This window comes from Eucalyptus grandis, chromosome 8 (assembly GCF_016545825.1).
Source record: "Eucalyptus grandis isolate ANBG69807.140 chromosome 8, ASM1654582v1, whole genome shotgun sequence".
NCBI lineage: Eukaryota > Viridiplantae > Streptophyta > Magnoliopsida > Myrtales > Myrtaceae > Eucalyptus > Eucalyptus grandis.
Window position 1 is genome coordinate 48,616,976 of NC_052619.1, and position 18,436 is coordinate 48,635,411.

The window sequence follows — 18,436 nt, forward strand, 5'->3', positions numbered from 1 at the left end:
AAATAATCTATTTGAACTCATAAGAACAATTGCAATAGCACCTCTAACGAGTAATCATAAATTTCACGAGACACCCCTCCGAATGGTGATTACATAACCCTTTTCTTGTAATTGGCCAGCACTCAATAGGTTACTTTTCAAGTCGGAACATACAACACATTAGAGATCGTTTCCACAAAATCATTCTTGGTTCTTATCTTAATATCTCATTTTCCCATCACTTTCACAAGTAGAATGATCCCCAAAACTCACAGTGGAATGAAAATCTTCATTTAGATGAGAAAAAGAAGACTTACTTCCACTCATGTGGTTACTGCAGCTTGTATCCACATACCAAATATCTCGACTCGCGCCCTTTTCATCTTGAACAGCCATCAACAATGTTTCTGCTTCCTTTTCTTCAACAAAGTTTGAACTCTCTGCCTTTTCTTTATTATTAGGCAGCCTAGTATAACATTCAGATGCATAATGACCAAATTTATGACATCTAAAACACTACCTTGGCTTTGTTAGGATCCCGTCCTCTGCCTTTGCCTTGAAATTGGTCATTATTGGCTTTGAAATTCCTGCCAACATCTCTATTTCCTCGATCTCCCTTCCTCTGCCTCTATCTCTACCTCTACCCCTTCCTCTGAAATTGTTGGAATGAGTATTGGTAGAAGCCTTCAACGCTTGCTCCTCTACTGTTGAACTTCTGTTCATGGACCAATAAGGAGCTTTGCAATTCATCAAGAGATAGCACATCTATGTCTTTCGACTCTTCAATTGAGCAGACAATATAATTAAACTTTGATGTCAAGGAATGCAAAATCTTCTCCACAATGGTAATGTCGTCCATCTTCTCGCCATGGAATCGCATCTTGTTGCTGATCTCCATTGTTCTGGCACAATAACTAGTGACAGATTCTCCATCTTTCATCACTAATGTTTCAAAATCTTTTCTCAAGGTTTGAAGTTGTGCACGCTTCACTCTAACAGAGCCTTGATATTTCTTCTTCATAGAATCCCATATATCCTTGGAAGTTTCTTTGCAAAGAATAGTTTCCAAGATGGAACGATCGATAGCCTAAAAAAAATAATTTTTGCCTTCAGGTCCTTCAACTTTCGAGCTTCCAATTTTGCTTTATGGGGATCTGTCAAAGCCATGCCTGCTGGTGGCTCTTGAATTCCAGATTCGACAACCAACCAATACTCCTTTGATCGTAAAAAATTCTCCATCAGCATACTCCAATGGTCATAGTGACCATCAAAGCGTGGAATTGCTGGTTGAACAAAATTGTCGGTGGCCATTGAAAATATTGCTACTGCAATTCTCTCACGAAAGCTTTTTTTTTTTTTTTTAAACTCTCATGTTTCTCTCAAGCTCTGATACCACCGTTAAATTGCTAAAGGGAGGGGAGATGAGGCTGAAACTTCATCTTACGTACAAAGCAACCAAGTCTTTTACAAAAGACAAGATACATAACGTAAAACACATCATAACTACCCATGTTCTCCATAAAGCACTTGCCCCACTAACACCTAAAAACTAGGATAACTAACACACATGACTCCACTAACTCTAATAACTAAAAAACCAAATCAGCAACATGTGAAAAGAAAATAACTATTTTATCAACAACCATTGGCAATGCATGTCTAAGTTCATCTTCTTCCACATCATCGTTATATGAAAATAGCTAAAATAGGTTGAATAAACACATATCTAACCTTTAGAAGAGCAAATCTTCATAGTTTAACCAGATGCTAAAATTCTTGCAATCATCATTGAAACTTGAGGTAAAGAACCTATATACAGATAGTACAAGGGTATCGAATCCTCGAAAACATGATTAAATTCCCATATCTAAATCAGGATAAAAGAACTCATAAGTCTAGAATTAGATTCGAAGAGTTTAAACTGTCAAATCTAGAATTAGATCGGGGGAGCACAACTCCCAGAACTAGATCAGGAGAAAAAATAAGAGGAAATTGCAAGAAAAACTCCCAAAAAAAAATCAAAATAGATGAAGGGGAGGGTGAATTTAGCTCAAACCCAAATTCTTCCCATGGTTGAAGGTTGAAGAAGACAGTGGGCTTTGGCCCATTATTAATCAGTGAACTTATCTGGCTTTGCCATTGCCTTATTAGTCCGCCTCTAATGACATAAATTGTCTTATCACCCCCAAACAAATTAACAATTATATTCCTTTTTATCTTAATTTGAGATGGAAATCTAGTTTCCAATGTCTAAACACAACGAAATTCGTAGGCACGTGGCATCATTTGGACAAGTGTTCTATTTATGATGGAATTTTGTAAACATGGTATTTCTAAATTTAGGGGAATCAGCAAAAAAAAGCTGGCTCTTTCCTCGGAAAATCCTAGTCAGAAGTCGAAGGCGGTAACTTCTGGTATACCATTAAGAACGAAACTTCCAATTCAATCGGTTATGCTTTCCACCTCTCTATTCGAACAATCTTTGCTAAAGTTGAACGTCAGATTGACTTCGATTTGATCGCTCGACCACCCTCCACCTCTTTATATCGAGTAATCTTGCTTTCTCTCACGCATCTATTCAGGAAGGAAATGGGATCATCCGCAAAAAGCAGACGAAATCTCACCTTGCATTGTCAATTTATCGAGTTATTCGAAACAAATATAAAACTTTTTCCGAAAGACGAGGTTAGTGATTCAACGAATGATTTTCTCAAATAAGGATGGAAGTGGGCGATTGAATCATCGCGGTATTTGCTTGATAAATTAGTGCCTAAAGCTGACTCATTGTTCTATACATCAACAAGAAGTATTCCTCAAGTTTGGATGTCGCTGTAGCCACGTAAATTATTGACAAGGACACGGACCCAACATAAGCATCAGCAAAAATCACTTTTACCCTTTCGCTTTCACCAACAAAAATAAGATACAATGAAATGAAAACACGCTAGGGGCAAATGACTCCATTGGTCCCTTCACACTCCCTTTCCAAGTCCCTGTCCGTGTCCATATAATAATTTCATTTATGTTGCCGATGATTTGAAGATACACGTATTTCCTTGATCCTTCGATGTGATTTTTCACATATCTCTTATGAGAAAATTTTAAATGAGGATCTAAAGTGATAAAAAAAATAGAATAGACTTAATTTCAAATAAAAAATTTGAAGTGATCAAATTAATTTCAAATAAGAATTTGAATTCATCGGCAATCAAATGTTTGCTAACCACATTTTTCAACCACTAAAATAGGGATAATTTTGTCCGGAAATTTACAATTAGGTAAAAGGTAGAGAAAATCCTTGAATCGAATTGAGACTAAGTTCATTTTTTTATTTCTATTCTTCGTTTTTGATTGCAAGTTTTCTTCTTCCTCCCCCGTGGATTGTGTCCTTGTCATCACCATCGCCATCTTCGCTCTTCTCGCCCTCTCTCTTCTGTCAGCTACATTATTCAAAACCGAGGTAAGTTATTTCGTAAAACATATATATACCGAGAACACAGAAATTATACAATTTCGATAAATCACGTATAGTTACTATCTTAAATCTATAGTATGTTTTGTTTCATTTCTTCTTAATTAATCATAAACATCTTTTTTTATGTGGATCAGCCACCTTAAGTTCTATGCGTAATCTTGACATCCAACATGTATTCCTGAATAGCCTCAAATTTTCAATTATTCAGTCAAGGGTGGCTTGATTAACCAAAGTTTCTCTTGGCATATCCTCATTGGTTCACTTCTTATAAGAAGCAAACAAACTCTCTCACCCTGTTCAAGTTGAGAGCAATGACTTTCCCCTCCAAAATCCTGTTCTTCCTCTCTCTCCTCTTCTTCTCATCCATCATCACTCCCTGTGCCGAGTCAACTCGCCGCCGCCACCGCCACCGCCGGCAGCCACACCCACTCGACCCCCTTACTCCCTCGGAGCTCGAACTCGCCCGAGCCATAGCCTCCGACTCGTTCCCCGGCTCGCCTCCCCGCAACCTCACCTTCCACTACGTCGGCCTCGACGAGCCCGACAAGCCCCTCCTCCTCTCATGGCTCTCCGCCCCCTCCCTCTCCCCTCCTCCCCCGCGCAGAGCCCTCGTCATCGCGCGAGCCGACAAGCGAACCCACGAGCTCACCGTCGACCTCTCCGCCCGCCGCGTCGACTCGGCCCGAGTCCACACCGGGCACGGCTTCCCGATCCTCACGTTCGCGGAGCTGGCCGCCTCGAGCAGCCTCGCACGGCAGCACCCGCCGTTCCTGGAGTCGATGAGGAAGAGGGGGCTCAAGGCGGAGGAGATCGTGTGCGGGTCCTTCACGGTGGGCTGGTACGGGCAGGAGGCGAGGAAGGTCGGTCGGACGGTGAAGGTGATGTGTTACTACCTGGACGGGACGGTGAATTTGTATATGAGGCCGGTGGAGGGAGTGACGGTGACCGTTGATCTGGACGAGATGAGGATCGTGGGGTTCATGGATAGAGTGAGGGTCCCAGTGCCCAAGGCCGATGGGACGGACTACAGCGGATCGAACGAGCGGGTCGGGCCGGCCCTGAAGCGGATCGGGGTGGTGCAGCCCGAGGGCCCGAGTTTCACGGTGGACGGGCATATGATCAGGTCCAAGGCAAAGTCATCACCCTCTCTCTCTCTCTCCTTGATCATCAAGGAGTGATTATATAATGGCATGAACCCTTGAGGACAAATATAAAAATAGAAAGGACCCATCTTCTTGTAGACACTGTGAAATATTCATGAGATTAATTTGTTCAGAGTATCAGTAATTTTCTGAACATAGGTTAATAACTTGATGATTTTAACTTTCGATCTTGGTATTGGGTTTTAAGAGCCGTTTTCTTTGAGTATTCGATAACAGCAGTCGTGCTCTGATCATAAAATCTTGTGACTTCTCAATGCATCAGGTGGGCTAACTGGGAATTCCACTTGAGTTTTGATGTGAGAGCTGGTCCAATTATCTCGCTGGCGTCGATTTACGACGCGCAGAAGCAGAAATTCCGGCAGGTGATGTACAGGGGATTCATTTCGGAGCTGTTCGTGCCGTACATGGACCTCACAGAGGAATGGTACTACAGGACCTTCTTCGATGCGGGCGATTACGGGTTCGGACTCTGCGCCGTGCAGCTTGAGCCATTGCGGGATTGCCCCGAAAATGCCGTGTTCATGGATGCATACATTGCTGGACCGGACGGGAAACCTATCAAGATGTCCAACGTTTTTTGCGTGTTCGAGCGGTATGCTGGAGATATCATGTGGCGTCACACTGAGCTTGGCATTCCTGGCAAAGTGGTGAGTCATTTTTTCTTGTTTCCCAGCAGTTCTTTTGTGTTTTTGTCCCGGGAATTTGAGGTGAAGCTTTATTTGAAACAAGCGACTCAAGGAGTGATGTTCTCTTTGATTTTGATTTTTTTTTTTTTTTTTTGGGCTAAGATTGAAGATAGTTGGGTTTGGCATTTACAGAATTTGAATAGGCAATGAAGTGATCGTTGATTGCTTGGCCTAGACAGGACAAACTGGTCCGAATGGAACTATTAAACTACACCACTTACCCTATGATATACACTTTGCTTTATCTGAAGGCTGTAGTTAGACGTGAAGGTCTCGGTACGCTTTTATATGATGCTCCGGAAGACCTGACTAAGCTTGTTGCAACCGACTGCGAGACCTATTTCGTACAGTGTTAGGCTGTTCTTAAAGAGAGATTGTTAATTTGATGAAGATAATTTAACTCTGGTCTAGGGCGGTAAGCTCTAACTATGAGCTCACAGAAATGACTTAGATTCCTGTATGGCCTTTGCAATATGACAGCTGCATTAGTTCATTCCTGGAAAAAGTCTGCAGAATGGTCTTTCACTATTAAATGGGGAGATGCCTTTGGTTTTGTTCTCCGCTCCATGACCCCTTTTCCAGAGCTTAAGAACCATTATGACTTTCGAAGTCGATACGAACTATTTTACTTTGCGATGCTCTGATGCATGACTGCTTTCCGAGCATTTCAATAAACCTGACATCTTATCGAACCGGTCTGGCAGATAAGAGAGGTGAGGCCAGAGGTAAACCTGGTGGTGAGGATGGTTTCGACGGTTGGCAATTACGATTACATTGTGGATTGGGAGTTCAAGCAGAGCGGATCCATCAAAGCCACAGTAAGTCTCCCAAGTCATTTATTATCTTTCTCCAGTCACTTGATCTTCTTCCGCATATGAATTTTGATATAACCTGAAGCTGACACTTCTTTTGCGCAAAGTGACTGGCCATTGTCTATATTGCTTCGATTGGCTGCAGGTAGGGTTAACCGGTCTACTGGAGGTGCGGGGTTCGAAGTACACGCACAATGATCAGATAGATGATGAAGAATATGGTGTACTGCTAGCAGAAAACACCTTGGGCTCGCGACATGACCATTTCCTCATCTTCCACCTCGATCTCGACATCGATGGTGATTCCAACTCCTTTGTCAAGTCTGTCTTTAGACAGACCCCAGTGGCAGATCACCGATCCCCCAGGAAAAGCTATTGGAGTGTCGTTAGCGAAACGGCTAAGACGGAGTCCGACGGGAAGATCAATCTCCTCAGCTCAGAACAGGCGGAGCTGTTGGTGGTGAACCCAGGCAAGAAGACTAACGTGGGGAATATGGCTGGATACCGTCTTATCCCTGGATCGATAACTGGGCCCCTCCTATCGGACGATGATTATGCCCAGATCCGCGGAGCGTTTACCAAGTACAACGTGTGGGTCACGCCATATAACAAGTCGGAGAAGTGGGCCGGTGGGTTGTACACTGATCGGAGCTATGGCGATGACACATTAGCCACATGGACCCAAAGGTAGTCTTAGTTTCTCCACTGTAGTGATGCCTTGAACTTCTAGGAAAGTGATTAGTTATCAATTGTTTGATCATTAATATTTCGAGCTGGTTTGATACTGCAGAAATAGGGCAATAGAGAACAAGGACATAGTGTTGTGGTACACCTTGGGGTTCCATCACGCTCCATACCAGGAAGATTTTCCACTGATGCCGACGTTGAGCAGCGGGTTTGAGCTACGACCAGCCAATTTCTTCGAGAGCAACCCGGTACTCACAGTTGTACCACCTGAAGTGGTTACGTGGCCAAATTGTTCCGTACCTTCCATTATTTAGATTGAAAGAATGACCTTAAGGAACAGGGTAGTACCTTTATTCCCTTCTCCATAATTCTCAAAACATTGTTATTTCGATTAGAAGGAAGGATCAAATTCTAGCTAGCAACGGAACATTTGGATGTGTGCTGTGTCTTTTGCTTTTGCAGTATGTTCAACTGCCTTGAGAAAAAGAAAAGAAGGTTAAGGAGTTAATGAGATCTGATCTTGCAAATGCAACCGAGATAACACTCTGATCATCGAACAGATCGCATTGGATTGGGTAGCCATTGGACATGGTCACCTTCTTCAACTTCAACAAGCTGTATCGAGCTTTTGAATTGCCTCTCGATCGATAAACCGAAAATTGGAAAACCTGTATCCTTAATTGGGGACTGAATCAGGGCAGTTCTTAGTTATAAATGAAGGGACTGCATAAGCAGTTGGTACCATATGCGTTATTGGGCCTTGCTTGAACCAACTAATCCAAGAGATACGTCATATTTGTGTACTTCTTCTTTTTATCCATTCGGATTTTTCTAAGCAAAAGAAATCTTCTTCTTCATATAAAGATTTATCTTTCAATACAATCCTTATATGACAATGGGTTTTTTTATTGCATAACTCCGCCCTCGAGCTCGAGATTTTAATTTTTTCATAGTAGTACCAGCTTTATTAATAACTAAACTTTCTTCATTGAAACCCATATTATGACTAGTATTTGCTGTTGTAGAATAAACCAACTTAAAAATGGGATAACACGCTCCGATAAGGCATAAGTTCGAGTATCATAAGTATTTCCTTGTAGGAACGTCCATCACTCCATTTCTAGGAAAGATCATCTCTAGGGCTTGCAGCTCGGGATGACAGGTTCTGGGGATTTCGTTTTGAGCATTGGGTTTCTGTTGAAGAAGTTGGTCGGCCGGAGCTCAAAACCTCCACTCAGCGTTGGCATTATCGGGAAGTCCTCTTGGTAAGGGACGTGATGAAAGCCCAGCGTGTACCACAACACAATGTCCTCATTCTCAATCTTCCTGTTCCTGCATGATCAAATACCAGTGACTAAATGAATCGACCTTGTCATGATAAATAACAGTTTTGTGCAATAGATAGATAAAGGATGGATCGTGGTGATATAATATAGAACGGGAGCATTATATTCAGTCCTAAATGATTAGTACATAATGTATGTGAGAGAACTCTAAATGTTCTGGAAAATGTAATCAAGTTTTAAAATCTTGCCATAATTGGCATTCCATTACCAAATTAAGCATATTTTTTTACTATAACAGTACAAAAAAAGGATCGTGTTTGGCATTCATTGTATGCTTGAATTGCGAAATTTAATTGAGAAATGAGGGCGAAAATGACATCAATGATCACCAAACTTTGACTTAATGTAAAAATGTAGTTATTGAACTTTTAATTTGTTCAATATGATCTATGAACATATTGAACATGTACTGTAAGTTCATGGATCACATTGAATAGATTAAAAATTGTTGAATCACATTGTACATTGGGGGTAAAGTTTAAGCACCATATTCAACAAATTAAATGTTCAATAACTACATTATATATGGGATCAAAGTTAAAAGACCACCCATGTCATCATCCCAAAAATGAGACTAAAATGTTAGGAACAATTCATTAAAAACCAGTTGAAAACTAAAACTTAGATTTGGCTCTTCAATATCAAAATCAACCCCGAAAACTAGACCAACCGTTCAATTAATCAATCACAGATATTGAAGCCGAATAAGTTACCCCTTGCCTCAACCGTGATATCGAGATTAGCAAAGTACGTAAATATACATTAATCAAAAGTTACCTCTTGGTCCAAACAGCCAATGTATCATCCCCTCGGCTTTGATCGACGTATCGGCCACTGGCCCATTTTTCGCTCTTGTTGTACGGAGTCACCCACAAGTTGTTGTTGGTGAAAGCGGCGCGGATCTGCGGGTAATCATCTCGGAACAGAATGGGGCTGGCGATCGGCCCGGGGATGAGGCGGTACCCGACGTTGTTCCCGACTTTGGTTTGCTTGTTGGGGTTGACCACGATGAGATCACATGGCTCCAATCCCAAGTGCAGCTGCGCCTCCGACTCAGTTCTCGCCGTCTTGCTCGACACGGTCCAGTAACTCTTCCTCGGCACTCCTTCCTCGGCCACTGGTTTCGTGATCAAATTGGTCTTGACGAAGGAGTTTGGAGCACCATCGACGTCGAGGTCGAGGTGGTAGGTGAAGAAGTGGTCGTGGTGCGTAGCGATGGTGTTTGCTCCGACCATCGTGCCGTATTCATCCTCTTTTATCTGACTTGCGTGAGTGTAGTTCACTGCTTTGACTTCTAGTACTCCAGTCAGTCCGACCTGTTGATTAGTTTGGTAGCCAGATTCGTAGTGACAAAGAAATTGCTGATTAATTTTTATAAAGCAAATAACATATGAAGTAATATAAATTCAATGAAGATTCTAAGTGGGGAAAATTGGGACGAGTGTAGTACGCCCCTAGAAAAAGGGAAAGCTTACGGATGCATGTTGCAACATTAAACATGAAATTATGCATTCATCTAACATCTAACTTCAATTGACATTATTTCAACAAAATTTCACATAGAATTAGAGCATAAGGCCATGGATGAATTGATTTTGTTTTTTTCTGATCCTTATTTGCCTTCTCAGTCATCATTTTCCACGATTTAACTTGAGGTCAAACTCCACTCTACACACAAGAAATGTTACAATATTTAGGTAGATATTAAATCACACCACTTAAGCTTCCGTTAGTAGTGATCTATAGAATTTGATAGGAAAATTCCAAATAAGGGTTCGAAGGGCTTTTAATTTTTCAAATAAGATTTGAAGTGGACATTGTCTCAAATATAGGCTTGAAATATCTTTATTTTCTCAAATAAGGGTTTGAAGTGGACATTGTTTCAAATAAATACCTATGTCAATCTCAAAAAGAACCTGTCCTCATCGGCTGGTCAAGGGTATTTCTATCTTTTATATTTTCTTCACTTTTTCTTTCTTTTTCCTTTTTCTATTTTTAAAATTAGAAAAGGAAAAAAAGCTAAAATTAAAAAAAAAAAAAAAAAAAAAAATATAGGTGGGAGGGTTGGCCCCAACCCTCCACCTGGTTTTTTTTTTTTTTTTAATTTGTGTTTTCTTTTTATATTTTAGTTTTAGCTTATTCTTTTTCCCTTTTCTTAGTTTTTTATAAGAGAAAAAGGGAAGAAAATAAGTAAATGGGAAAGGACGAAAATGCCCATGACTAGCCAATAAGGTCAGGTTCTTCTTTGAGATTGACATGGCCACTTTAGGTTGTTATTTGAAATAAGGTCCATTTTAGACACTTATTGAGAAAATAATGACATCTTAAGTCCCTATTTGAGACAAGGTTCACTTCAAACGCTTAATTAAGAAATTAAGAGCACTTCGGCTCTTATTTAAAAAATTAAAGGCATTTCAGGCCCTTATTTAGAATTTTCCCAAATTTGACAATGCATTGATTAGAAATATGGACCAAAAGACAGAAAAAATGGCTATGCATCGACACCCCATTACCAAATGTAGAAATTTCTATGTTGAAAAGCCTTATAACATCACGTTAAATTCAAAGATTAGAAATTTCTATGTTGATGTTGATCTTTAGGAAAGTTTTCTACGTAATTAAGTCAAGAATGGACCCCTCATAGATTTAAATTCAAAGACACACCCGAAATAGCTTGAACTTTCCAATATTCAGGACGTTAAATTTGACCAATGTATGTTCTTTGATCTAATCAATTTGAAGAGTCAATAACATACCTCGAATTTGATGGCTCCACTTGGCTTGAACTCCCAATCAAGAATGTAATCGTAGTTGCCAACCGTAGATACTGATCTCACCACCAGGCTCACGTCTGATCTAACCTCATTAATCTGAAAAATCATACAACGTCAGACTTGTCAAAGTTTTCCTTAAACCTTAAAGATTGAAAGGACCGAAAATCAAAGATTGCAGAGTATTCACACTTAAGACTCACTGACCTTCACATCCGGAATTCCAACCTCAGTATGACGCCACATGATATTTCCTGCATACTTTTCAAACACACAAGTTACATTCGGTATCTGTACTGCGCTACCATTTTGGCCCGCAAAAAATCCGTCCACGAATACCGCATTATCGGGGCAGTCTACCCTCGGCTGGAGTGACACGGCGGACAATCCGAACCCGTATTCTCCACTGTCGAAGTAGATCTTGTAGTACCATTCTTCAGTTGGGTCCATATAGGGCACGAAGACCTCGGACACATAGGCTCTATATAGTACCTGTCGATATTTATCCTTCTCGAGATCGTAGATCGATGCTAGCGAGATGATCGGACCGACTCGGACGTCGAACCCTAGATGGAGCTTCCAATTGGCCCAGCTGCGCCACAACAACCTTTCGATTAAATGACGATAAGGGCCTATATGTGCACTTGTCTCCATTAGATTTTATGATAAATTCCTAAAAATATGTTCTGATAAGTGACGAGGTTATTCTAATAGAGGCTCGTGATTATGTCGCCAACTCAAACGAACGTACCGAATTTACCACAAATGAACCAATCGTATAGTTGTGCATAAGCTGAGGTTATGCTATGATGTCTATCTGAGCTGATTGCTCTCTCTCCTTGACATGATGGCCTAGTTGGTTAAGACTTCTCTACACCTTCTCTGTCAGGTCGAGACCGAACGAGAAGTTACTGAAAATAGATCGTGAGCAGATTGCGCATTTCGGAGGTGCCAATGTGACATGCTTAATTATTCGTCCTTCAACTCATGCCATGGGCAGATGGCTGGAGATAAAATTAAGACAGGACATTCCGCAACTGGTGTAAGACCTTATTGGTGTCACTTCTCGTGTCCAAGTTTGCGTGTTTGATATCAGCTAAGCGGTCCAAAATGACGACATGGATTCGATTGCCTTGTTGCTATCAAGTTTGATTTTTCTTCCGTGCAATTCTTAGCAAAAGAAAGAGAACTCTTTCGGTAAGAGCTATCGATCTTGGTTTTTGATACGTTCATTGTCAAGCACGCGTGAAGGAATCTAATTCCACTGTGTCCAGTCCAAGTTCCTTTCGACAGGTTTTGAAGTGACTGAAATAAACCAAGTTCGACGTTAACTTGACTTTCGAGTTTCCGTTTCATTTCCAACCTCTTACGGTGTTTTATTGAAAAGTTAAACCAAATCACACGTTTCTATTTACTTGTTTGTTGAGACTAAAATGTGGGTTTAAGAAGGTCAAATTAAACAACTTAGCATTTAAACAAGTACCTGATAGTATGTCCCTTGATGTCGAAGCCCAGTCCATGAGGTTGCACGATGGCCGCGCCCCTCAGATGTGGTCCGAAGGGAGGGTTTTGCTTCTCCAGACGGTACTCGGTGTCCTCAGCTGTCGGCACAGTTGTCGCGAACCGGTCGTGATACTTCACTATCTTCATCAGATCCAAGTCGACCACCACGACTATGCCTTCGATGGGTCTCATGTAGAAGTTGACCGTGCCGTTTGTGTAGAAAGCAAGGACCTTCACGACCCTCCTGCTTCTCAGCTCTCCGTACCACCCGACCGCGAAAGTTGAGCACACAACGCTTGACATGTCGAGGCCTCTGTTTTTGATGGACTGTATGAATTCATCATGTGTACGAGGTAGCTCGATCGCATCTGTTTGCTCCTCTATTGTGAGCATAGGGAAGCCATGTCCATGGTACACCTGTTCGAAATTATATCATGTATGTCATGACTCGGAAAAAGAAGGAAAAGCAAAATTGATGGATCCATCTAAACTCATGCATAAAGACACTAAGTGATTGGTTTTATCAAGTAGAATGAGTCTAGAGAACTGATTTGGAGCAAGGGAAATTAAGGAAGAATAAGTAGTAAGAAGATGAAAAAGATTGCAGGTAGCAATGTGCATGCATGCGTCGATAATGAAGAAAGACTTGGAAAGAAAATAAGCCACGATTATTATTTAGCCTTATGTTTCAAGACCGTTGATTGTTCCGCTTATCACGCGTCAAGGTCAAGGGTCCTATGAATGCAGTCGTCTCGCCAAAGTAAAACGGTAGGTGGCTGATGAATCTCAATCATGAAAGTTGATAAATGAATTGAACATGAGCGAGGCCAACACTAGTTGTTATAGCTTGAAATAAATTGATTTGCTAACAAAACCTCCTTGGAGACGATTGATGGTTGATGGCTCGATAAGTCCACGACCAGCTCATGAGTTTGCCCGTGGAGCCGCACGACCACGGAGGCTCGACGAGGAGGAGGTTTTTTGCTAGCTTGGCTCGACATCCACGAGTGAACAAGAGATTTATCTGGCTCGTCCAGACCCACATATTGGAATGTCACGTTTTCACCCGATGCCCCATACGATCTCTTCACCGCATCTCGAATCAGAGAGAATTCCACTGGCGATAAGGGATCAAGCGGGTGTTCATGCTGAGATGAGACTGGTGAAACGGAGAAGGAGAAGAGTGTGATGGAAAGGAGAGAGAGCAAGACTTTGTGAGGGGAAGCCATTAGTGTATGTGAAGACTTTGCGATGCATCGGCATCCTTAAATAAGCACACCTTTTTTTCGAAGAAATTTCAAAACTATGAAATCAGGGATACCATTTGTTGAAAAATTAATACGGAAACTAATTGGATTTTTACAATTTAAATTAACAAAGAAATTATAAAAAAAAAATAAAAATAAACGATGAACAATAAATGATGCCAAATATTTATGTGATTTGATCAAAATATCGGTATTTATTTCACTCGGCGAGTTAATAACAAATAATCCATTATAATCAGATAATCAAATATATAATCTTTTACACGCTCTAATATTTTTTAAATTTAAATTATTTATAAATTTAAACTGTTTATAGATAAATAAATAACTCAAATTGAATATAACAATCGCAGCATTAAATTCGTTGGGTGTCCGATGTTCCTCGTTCGGAGCGTTCTCTCGTGCGGCTCAAAGTGTGCGTTCTATTGGAGAACCGACTGTTTTCAAAAGAAAAAGACGACAGAGACAAAAGTAAAAAAACCTCGTATTTTACTTTGTTTTCTTGACGAAGACCTCTTCACCCCACAATAAATATATAATTATAGAATTGACCTATCTATTTATATGTATACACACATACATCTCCTTTAACCAAAACCAAATAGGCCAATGAGTCAATGACCTTGGCCCCTTCGTTGGAAACCAGTCGAGGAAACTTCGTCGTCTGATGAATCCTAATCCGAATAAGAAAATGGATTCCTTTAGATTTTTCACACGGCTGCAAAGTTGAGACGTAGTTTAACATTTGTTTTATGTGTTGAAAATGTATGCCGGGCTCTTTATGGTCCTAGCTTGATAAAAACATATGAGTTGTCTTTAGTGGTCCTGATTTGATACGAACGTATGAATTTTCTTGAGACATAGTTTAACATTTGTTTTATGTGTGGAAAATGCATGCCAGGCTCAGTTTAACATTTGTTTTATGTGTGGAAAATGCATGCCGGGCTCAGTTTAACATTTGTTTTATGTGTGGAAAATGCATGCCGGGCTCAGTTTAACATTTGTTTTATGTGTGGAATATGCATACCGGGCTCTTTGTGGTCCTAGTTTAATAAATACATGAGTTGTCTTTAGTGGTCTTGATTTGATATGAACATATGAATTTTCTTGAAGAAAATTTCAAATAAAAATTTGAAATTATGTCGTTTTATTAAAAGATGTCTCGTTAGAGTATAGTGCGCTGAAAACCTACAAGGAAGCTACTTTTTAAAAGATTGAGTAAAATGGTTAGTTGTTATGAATGAAAAGATAGAATCTTTTGAAAAAAATTAAATTTGGGAGCTTTTCAAGCCACCAAAAGAAAAGCAAATTGTGAGCTGCAAATGGATTTTCAAAAGAAATGAAGGTATTCTTGGAGCTGAAAACATCATGTTCAAAGCTCGTTTAGTTGCTAAGGGTTATAGTCAGATTAAGAGAGTTGATTTTAATGAAGTGTTTTCACCTGTCATCAAAAACAATTCCATTTAGGTTTTTCTTGTGATAGTTGTTATGCAAAATACAGAGTTGGAACAACTCACCATGAAAACAACTTTCTTGCATGGTGAACTTGAAGAGAAAGTTCATACAAGTCAATCAAAAGGTTTTTAGTTTGAAGGTAAGGAAAATCATGTTTATCTATGGAAAAAAATCTATATATGGCTTGAAACAATTATTGAGCCATTGGTATAAAAAGTATGGTTCATTTATGGTGCAATGTAGCTATTGTAAGAGTAAATATGGTAGTTGCGTATATTTGTGCAAACTTTCAAATGACATTTTCATTTATCTATTATTACATGTTGATGGCATGTTGATTATAGTAAAAAATAAATATCATATACAAAATTTGAAGGCCAGTTAAGTGCTGAATTCGAAATGAATGATTTAGATGCAATAAAGAGAACCTTTGCATGGAAATTTAGGGAGATCAAAAATGGAAAAAATTGTATCTCTCCCAAAAAGCTACATTAAGAAGGTGTTATATCATTTTAGTATGAAAGATGCCAAACTAGTAATTACTCATCTTACTGTTCATTTTAGATTATCAACTAATTTATGTCTACATGTAGATGATGAGATAAAATATATGTCACATGTTCCATACTCTAGTGCAATTAATAGTCTTATGTATGACATGGTCTGTACTTGACCTGACATTTCACATGTTGTTAGTATGGTAAGTATATATTTATTATGCTTATGCAAAATCCATTGTAAAGTTGTGCAGCGGATTTTGAAATAATTGAAGGGTACTTCTGGTTATTGTTTAAAGTTTAGGAAAACTAGTAATGTTCTCGTAGGATATGTCAATTTTGATTATGCGAGAGCTTTTGGACTAGGTACATTTTTACCATTGGAGGTTGTGCACTTAGTTGGAAAGTTATCTACTATGGAGGCAGAGTATATGATTGTTACAAAGGCAGTTAAATAGATCATATGGTTAAAAGGCTTATTTGGAAGCTCAATGTGGATCCCGGTGTAACCGTTGTCTATTGTTATAGTCAGAATGATATTAAAGATTAGATAAATCATGAGAAGACAAAGCACATTAATGTGCAATATCATTTTATTTGAAAGATTCTTACTAATGGCTATATGAAGGTCTTGAAGATTAGTACCAAAAAAATCTAGTTGATATGTTAACAAAGCCCTTGCCTATTGCCAAATTCAAGCATACCTGGATTTAGTTAATGTTTGTTGCAATTGAGATTTATTCTAGTGGAAGGAGAAGATTGTTTGTTGCTTATGTCTAGTTTGAGTCAAGATCAAGATTTTTTTAGTATGTCTTAAATTCTTTATGAGCTTGGGCCAACATTAGGGCTTGGGAGTAGTATAAAAATTATTTTTCTTAAGTTATTAGGTTGAGAAATTGAGACAAAAAAAGTCTGAGTTTTTTTTTTTTTTGCCGCTTTTTACATTCCTTAAATTTCCATAGAGGATTTTCCTTCTTTGCTACCCGTGATTTTTCCCGAAAGGGTTTTCTACAGAATTCTATGTATTCTTTTATTCTTCTTAGTTTTAATTTTGTTGTAGTTTTCTCAATATGAATCACTTGTCCCATGGAGGCATCAAACTGGCATTAGAGCTCAAGGTTGAACTTGTTTAGAGTGATACCTTTTGTACCTTCTGTTACTTATCTTCCATTATATTTTATACTTTTGTTCAAATAAAAAGAAAATGGAAATGTCAAATCAAGTTCCAAGAGGCTTGACATTGGAGCAAGCGTATAATGAGAGGTATAACTATGCTATATAAAATCTCCAAAGACAAATGGAGAAAGTCCTCACTCTCCTAGAAAATCGACTGAAGGGTGGCAAAAGATACTTGGCTAAGCCTTCAACTAAAGTTACGTCCTTCTTTGATGATACTTACTCTAACCAAGTTGAGGATACTTCCAAATAGAAAAACGAAATGGTCAAGCCGCTTGAATTCATTGAAAAGCTCCAATAGGAATCAGATGGTAAAAATAGCAAGCGCTTCAAGTGCTTGGCAAGGATTGTCCTTACCAACAGGATATCACCATTTAATTGAGAAATTGATTTTGAACTTCAAGAGGCTTAGCAAGATCCATATCATATGGATTTTGAATCCAAGGAGCAAGACCAGATCATAGAACAAATTAAAGAAGGAGAAATGCTAGCCATCCAAATGCCATCAAGCAACTATGATATTAGCGATGATGAATCTCTAAATAAATTTATTGAGGCAAATGGTGAGGTCAAATATGGAGAGAATGTGATTATAATGGCCGGAAATATTACTTGTCACTTTTATTTCATACGCCCTAAAGCATTCTCTCCCAGTGCTAATCAATTGTCAAAATGTATTTGACATATTTTTAGCTATTCAATAAGCCTTGAAAATATTTATTTCTATGAAGCTGATGTATTATCTAGTTTTTTGAAGACATTGCCCGGATAATTTTTCAAAATAAAGATTCTTCGGTATAGATCGTTATGGCAACTTGGCACTTTCAATCTAGAAGAGGAAGCCAAGCTGGATTTGAGGACAAATCTTCAAGAAACTGGGGAGTTTGATGAGGGAGCATTGGGATCTATTGATGAACTCGTAAGCTCAACTCATATTTCATTGATCAATCCAACTCAATTCTTGTCACGCCCCGATCCTCGGACACGTGCACATCCTTCTACTTGGTTGATTTTAGAATGCGATATCCCAGGACTATGTATCGCCGACCCATTTCTTTTATTAAGCACATGCGGAAGCAGTTATAAATCCCCAGACAATAAAACAATGGGATAGAAAAGCAGGGCTACATTTTCCATATTGAAAACTCATAACCACACTTTTATACATAGCATAACAAGCTTTCATTATACTTCACAGTACTATTCACCAAGGTCTGATTTAACAAATCTACAAATATTCACAAGGTTTTCAAAATGAGGGAGGTCTCAATCCTTCTGCAAGTCGTACTCAAAATCATCCTCTTCACCCTCCTCTGATTCCTCGCTAGGCTTTTCCTGGAATCCTCCTTTTAAAGATCTTCCACCTAAGGGCCTGAAATTGGTTTTTACAACAACCAATGAGACGATGTCTCAGCGAGTCCTACCCCCTAAGACTTGATTAGGAAACCAATACACCACCAGGTTACCTAGCACAACACGAGTCAAACGACTTACCTTGGCATCAGTTTCCAACCTGCAATTTAAGGTTATGCACATATGCCTTATATATTGCATTAAAACATTCAATCAATTCACTGGATCAACTCGTTGATCAATCGACCTAGTCGATTCACATGTC

General features: G+C 39.4%; 2 protein-coding genes across 2 annotated transcripts; one reads left to right on the forward strand and one right to left on the reverse strand.

Annotated features, from left to right (window-relative positions):
- Nucleotides 1–3,734: 3,734 nt before the first annotated feature.
- Nucleotides 3,735–7,310, forward strand: LOC104417376 (primary amine oxidase). The gene is made up of 5 exons (XM_010028668.3): nt 3,735–4,577; nt 4,880–5,264; nt 6,008–6,121; nt 6,261–6,802; nt 6,906–7,310. The coding sequence occupies exons 1-5, from the start codon at nt 3,766–3,768 to the stop codon at nt 7,114–7,116; spliced, it is 2,064 nt and encodes a 687-aa protein (XP_010026970.2). The 5' UTR covers nt 3,735–3,765; the 3' UTR covers nt 7,117–7,310.
- A 318-nt stretch (nt 7,311–7,628) lies between these two features.
- LOC104414845 (primary amine oxidase) lies at nt 7,629–13,658 on the reverse strand. The gene is made up of 6 exons (XM_010026038.3): nt 13,298–13,658; nt 12,403–12,839; nt 11,127–11,511; nt 10,905–11,018; nt 8,926–9,464; nt 7,629–8,134 (listed from the first exon to the last, which is right to left on the reverse strand). The coding sequence occupies exons 1-6, from the start codon at nt 13,649–13,651 to the stop codon at nt 7,939–7,941; spliced, it is 2,025 nt and encodes a 674-aa protein (XP_010024340.2). The 5' UTR covers nt 13,652–13,658; the 3' UTR covers nt 7,629–7,938.
- Nucleotides 13,659–18,436: the final 4,778 nt, after the last annotated feature.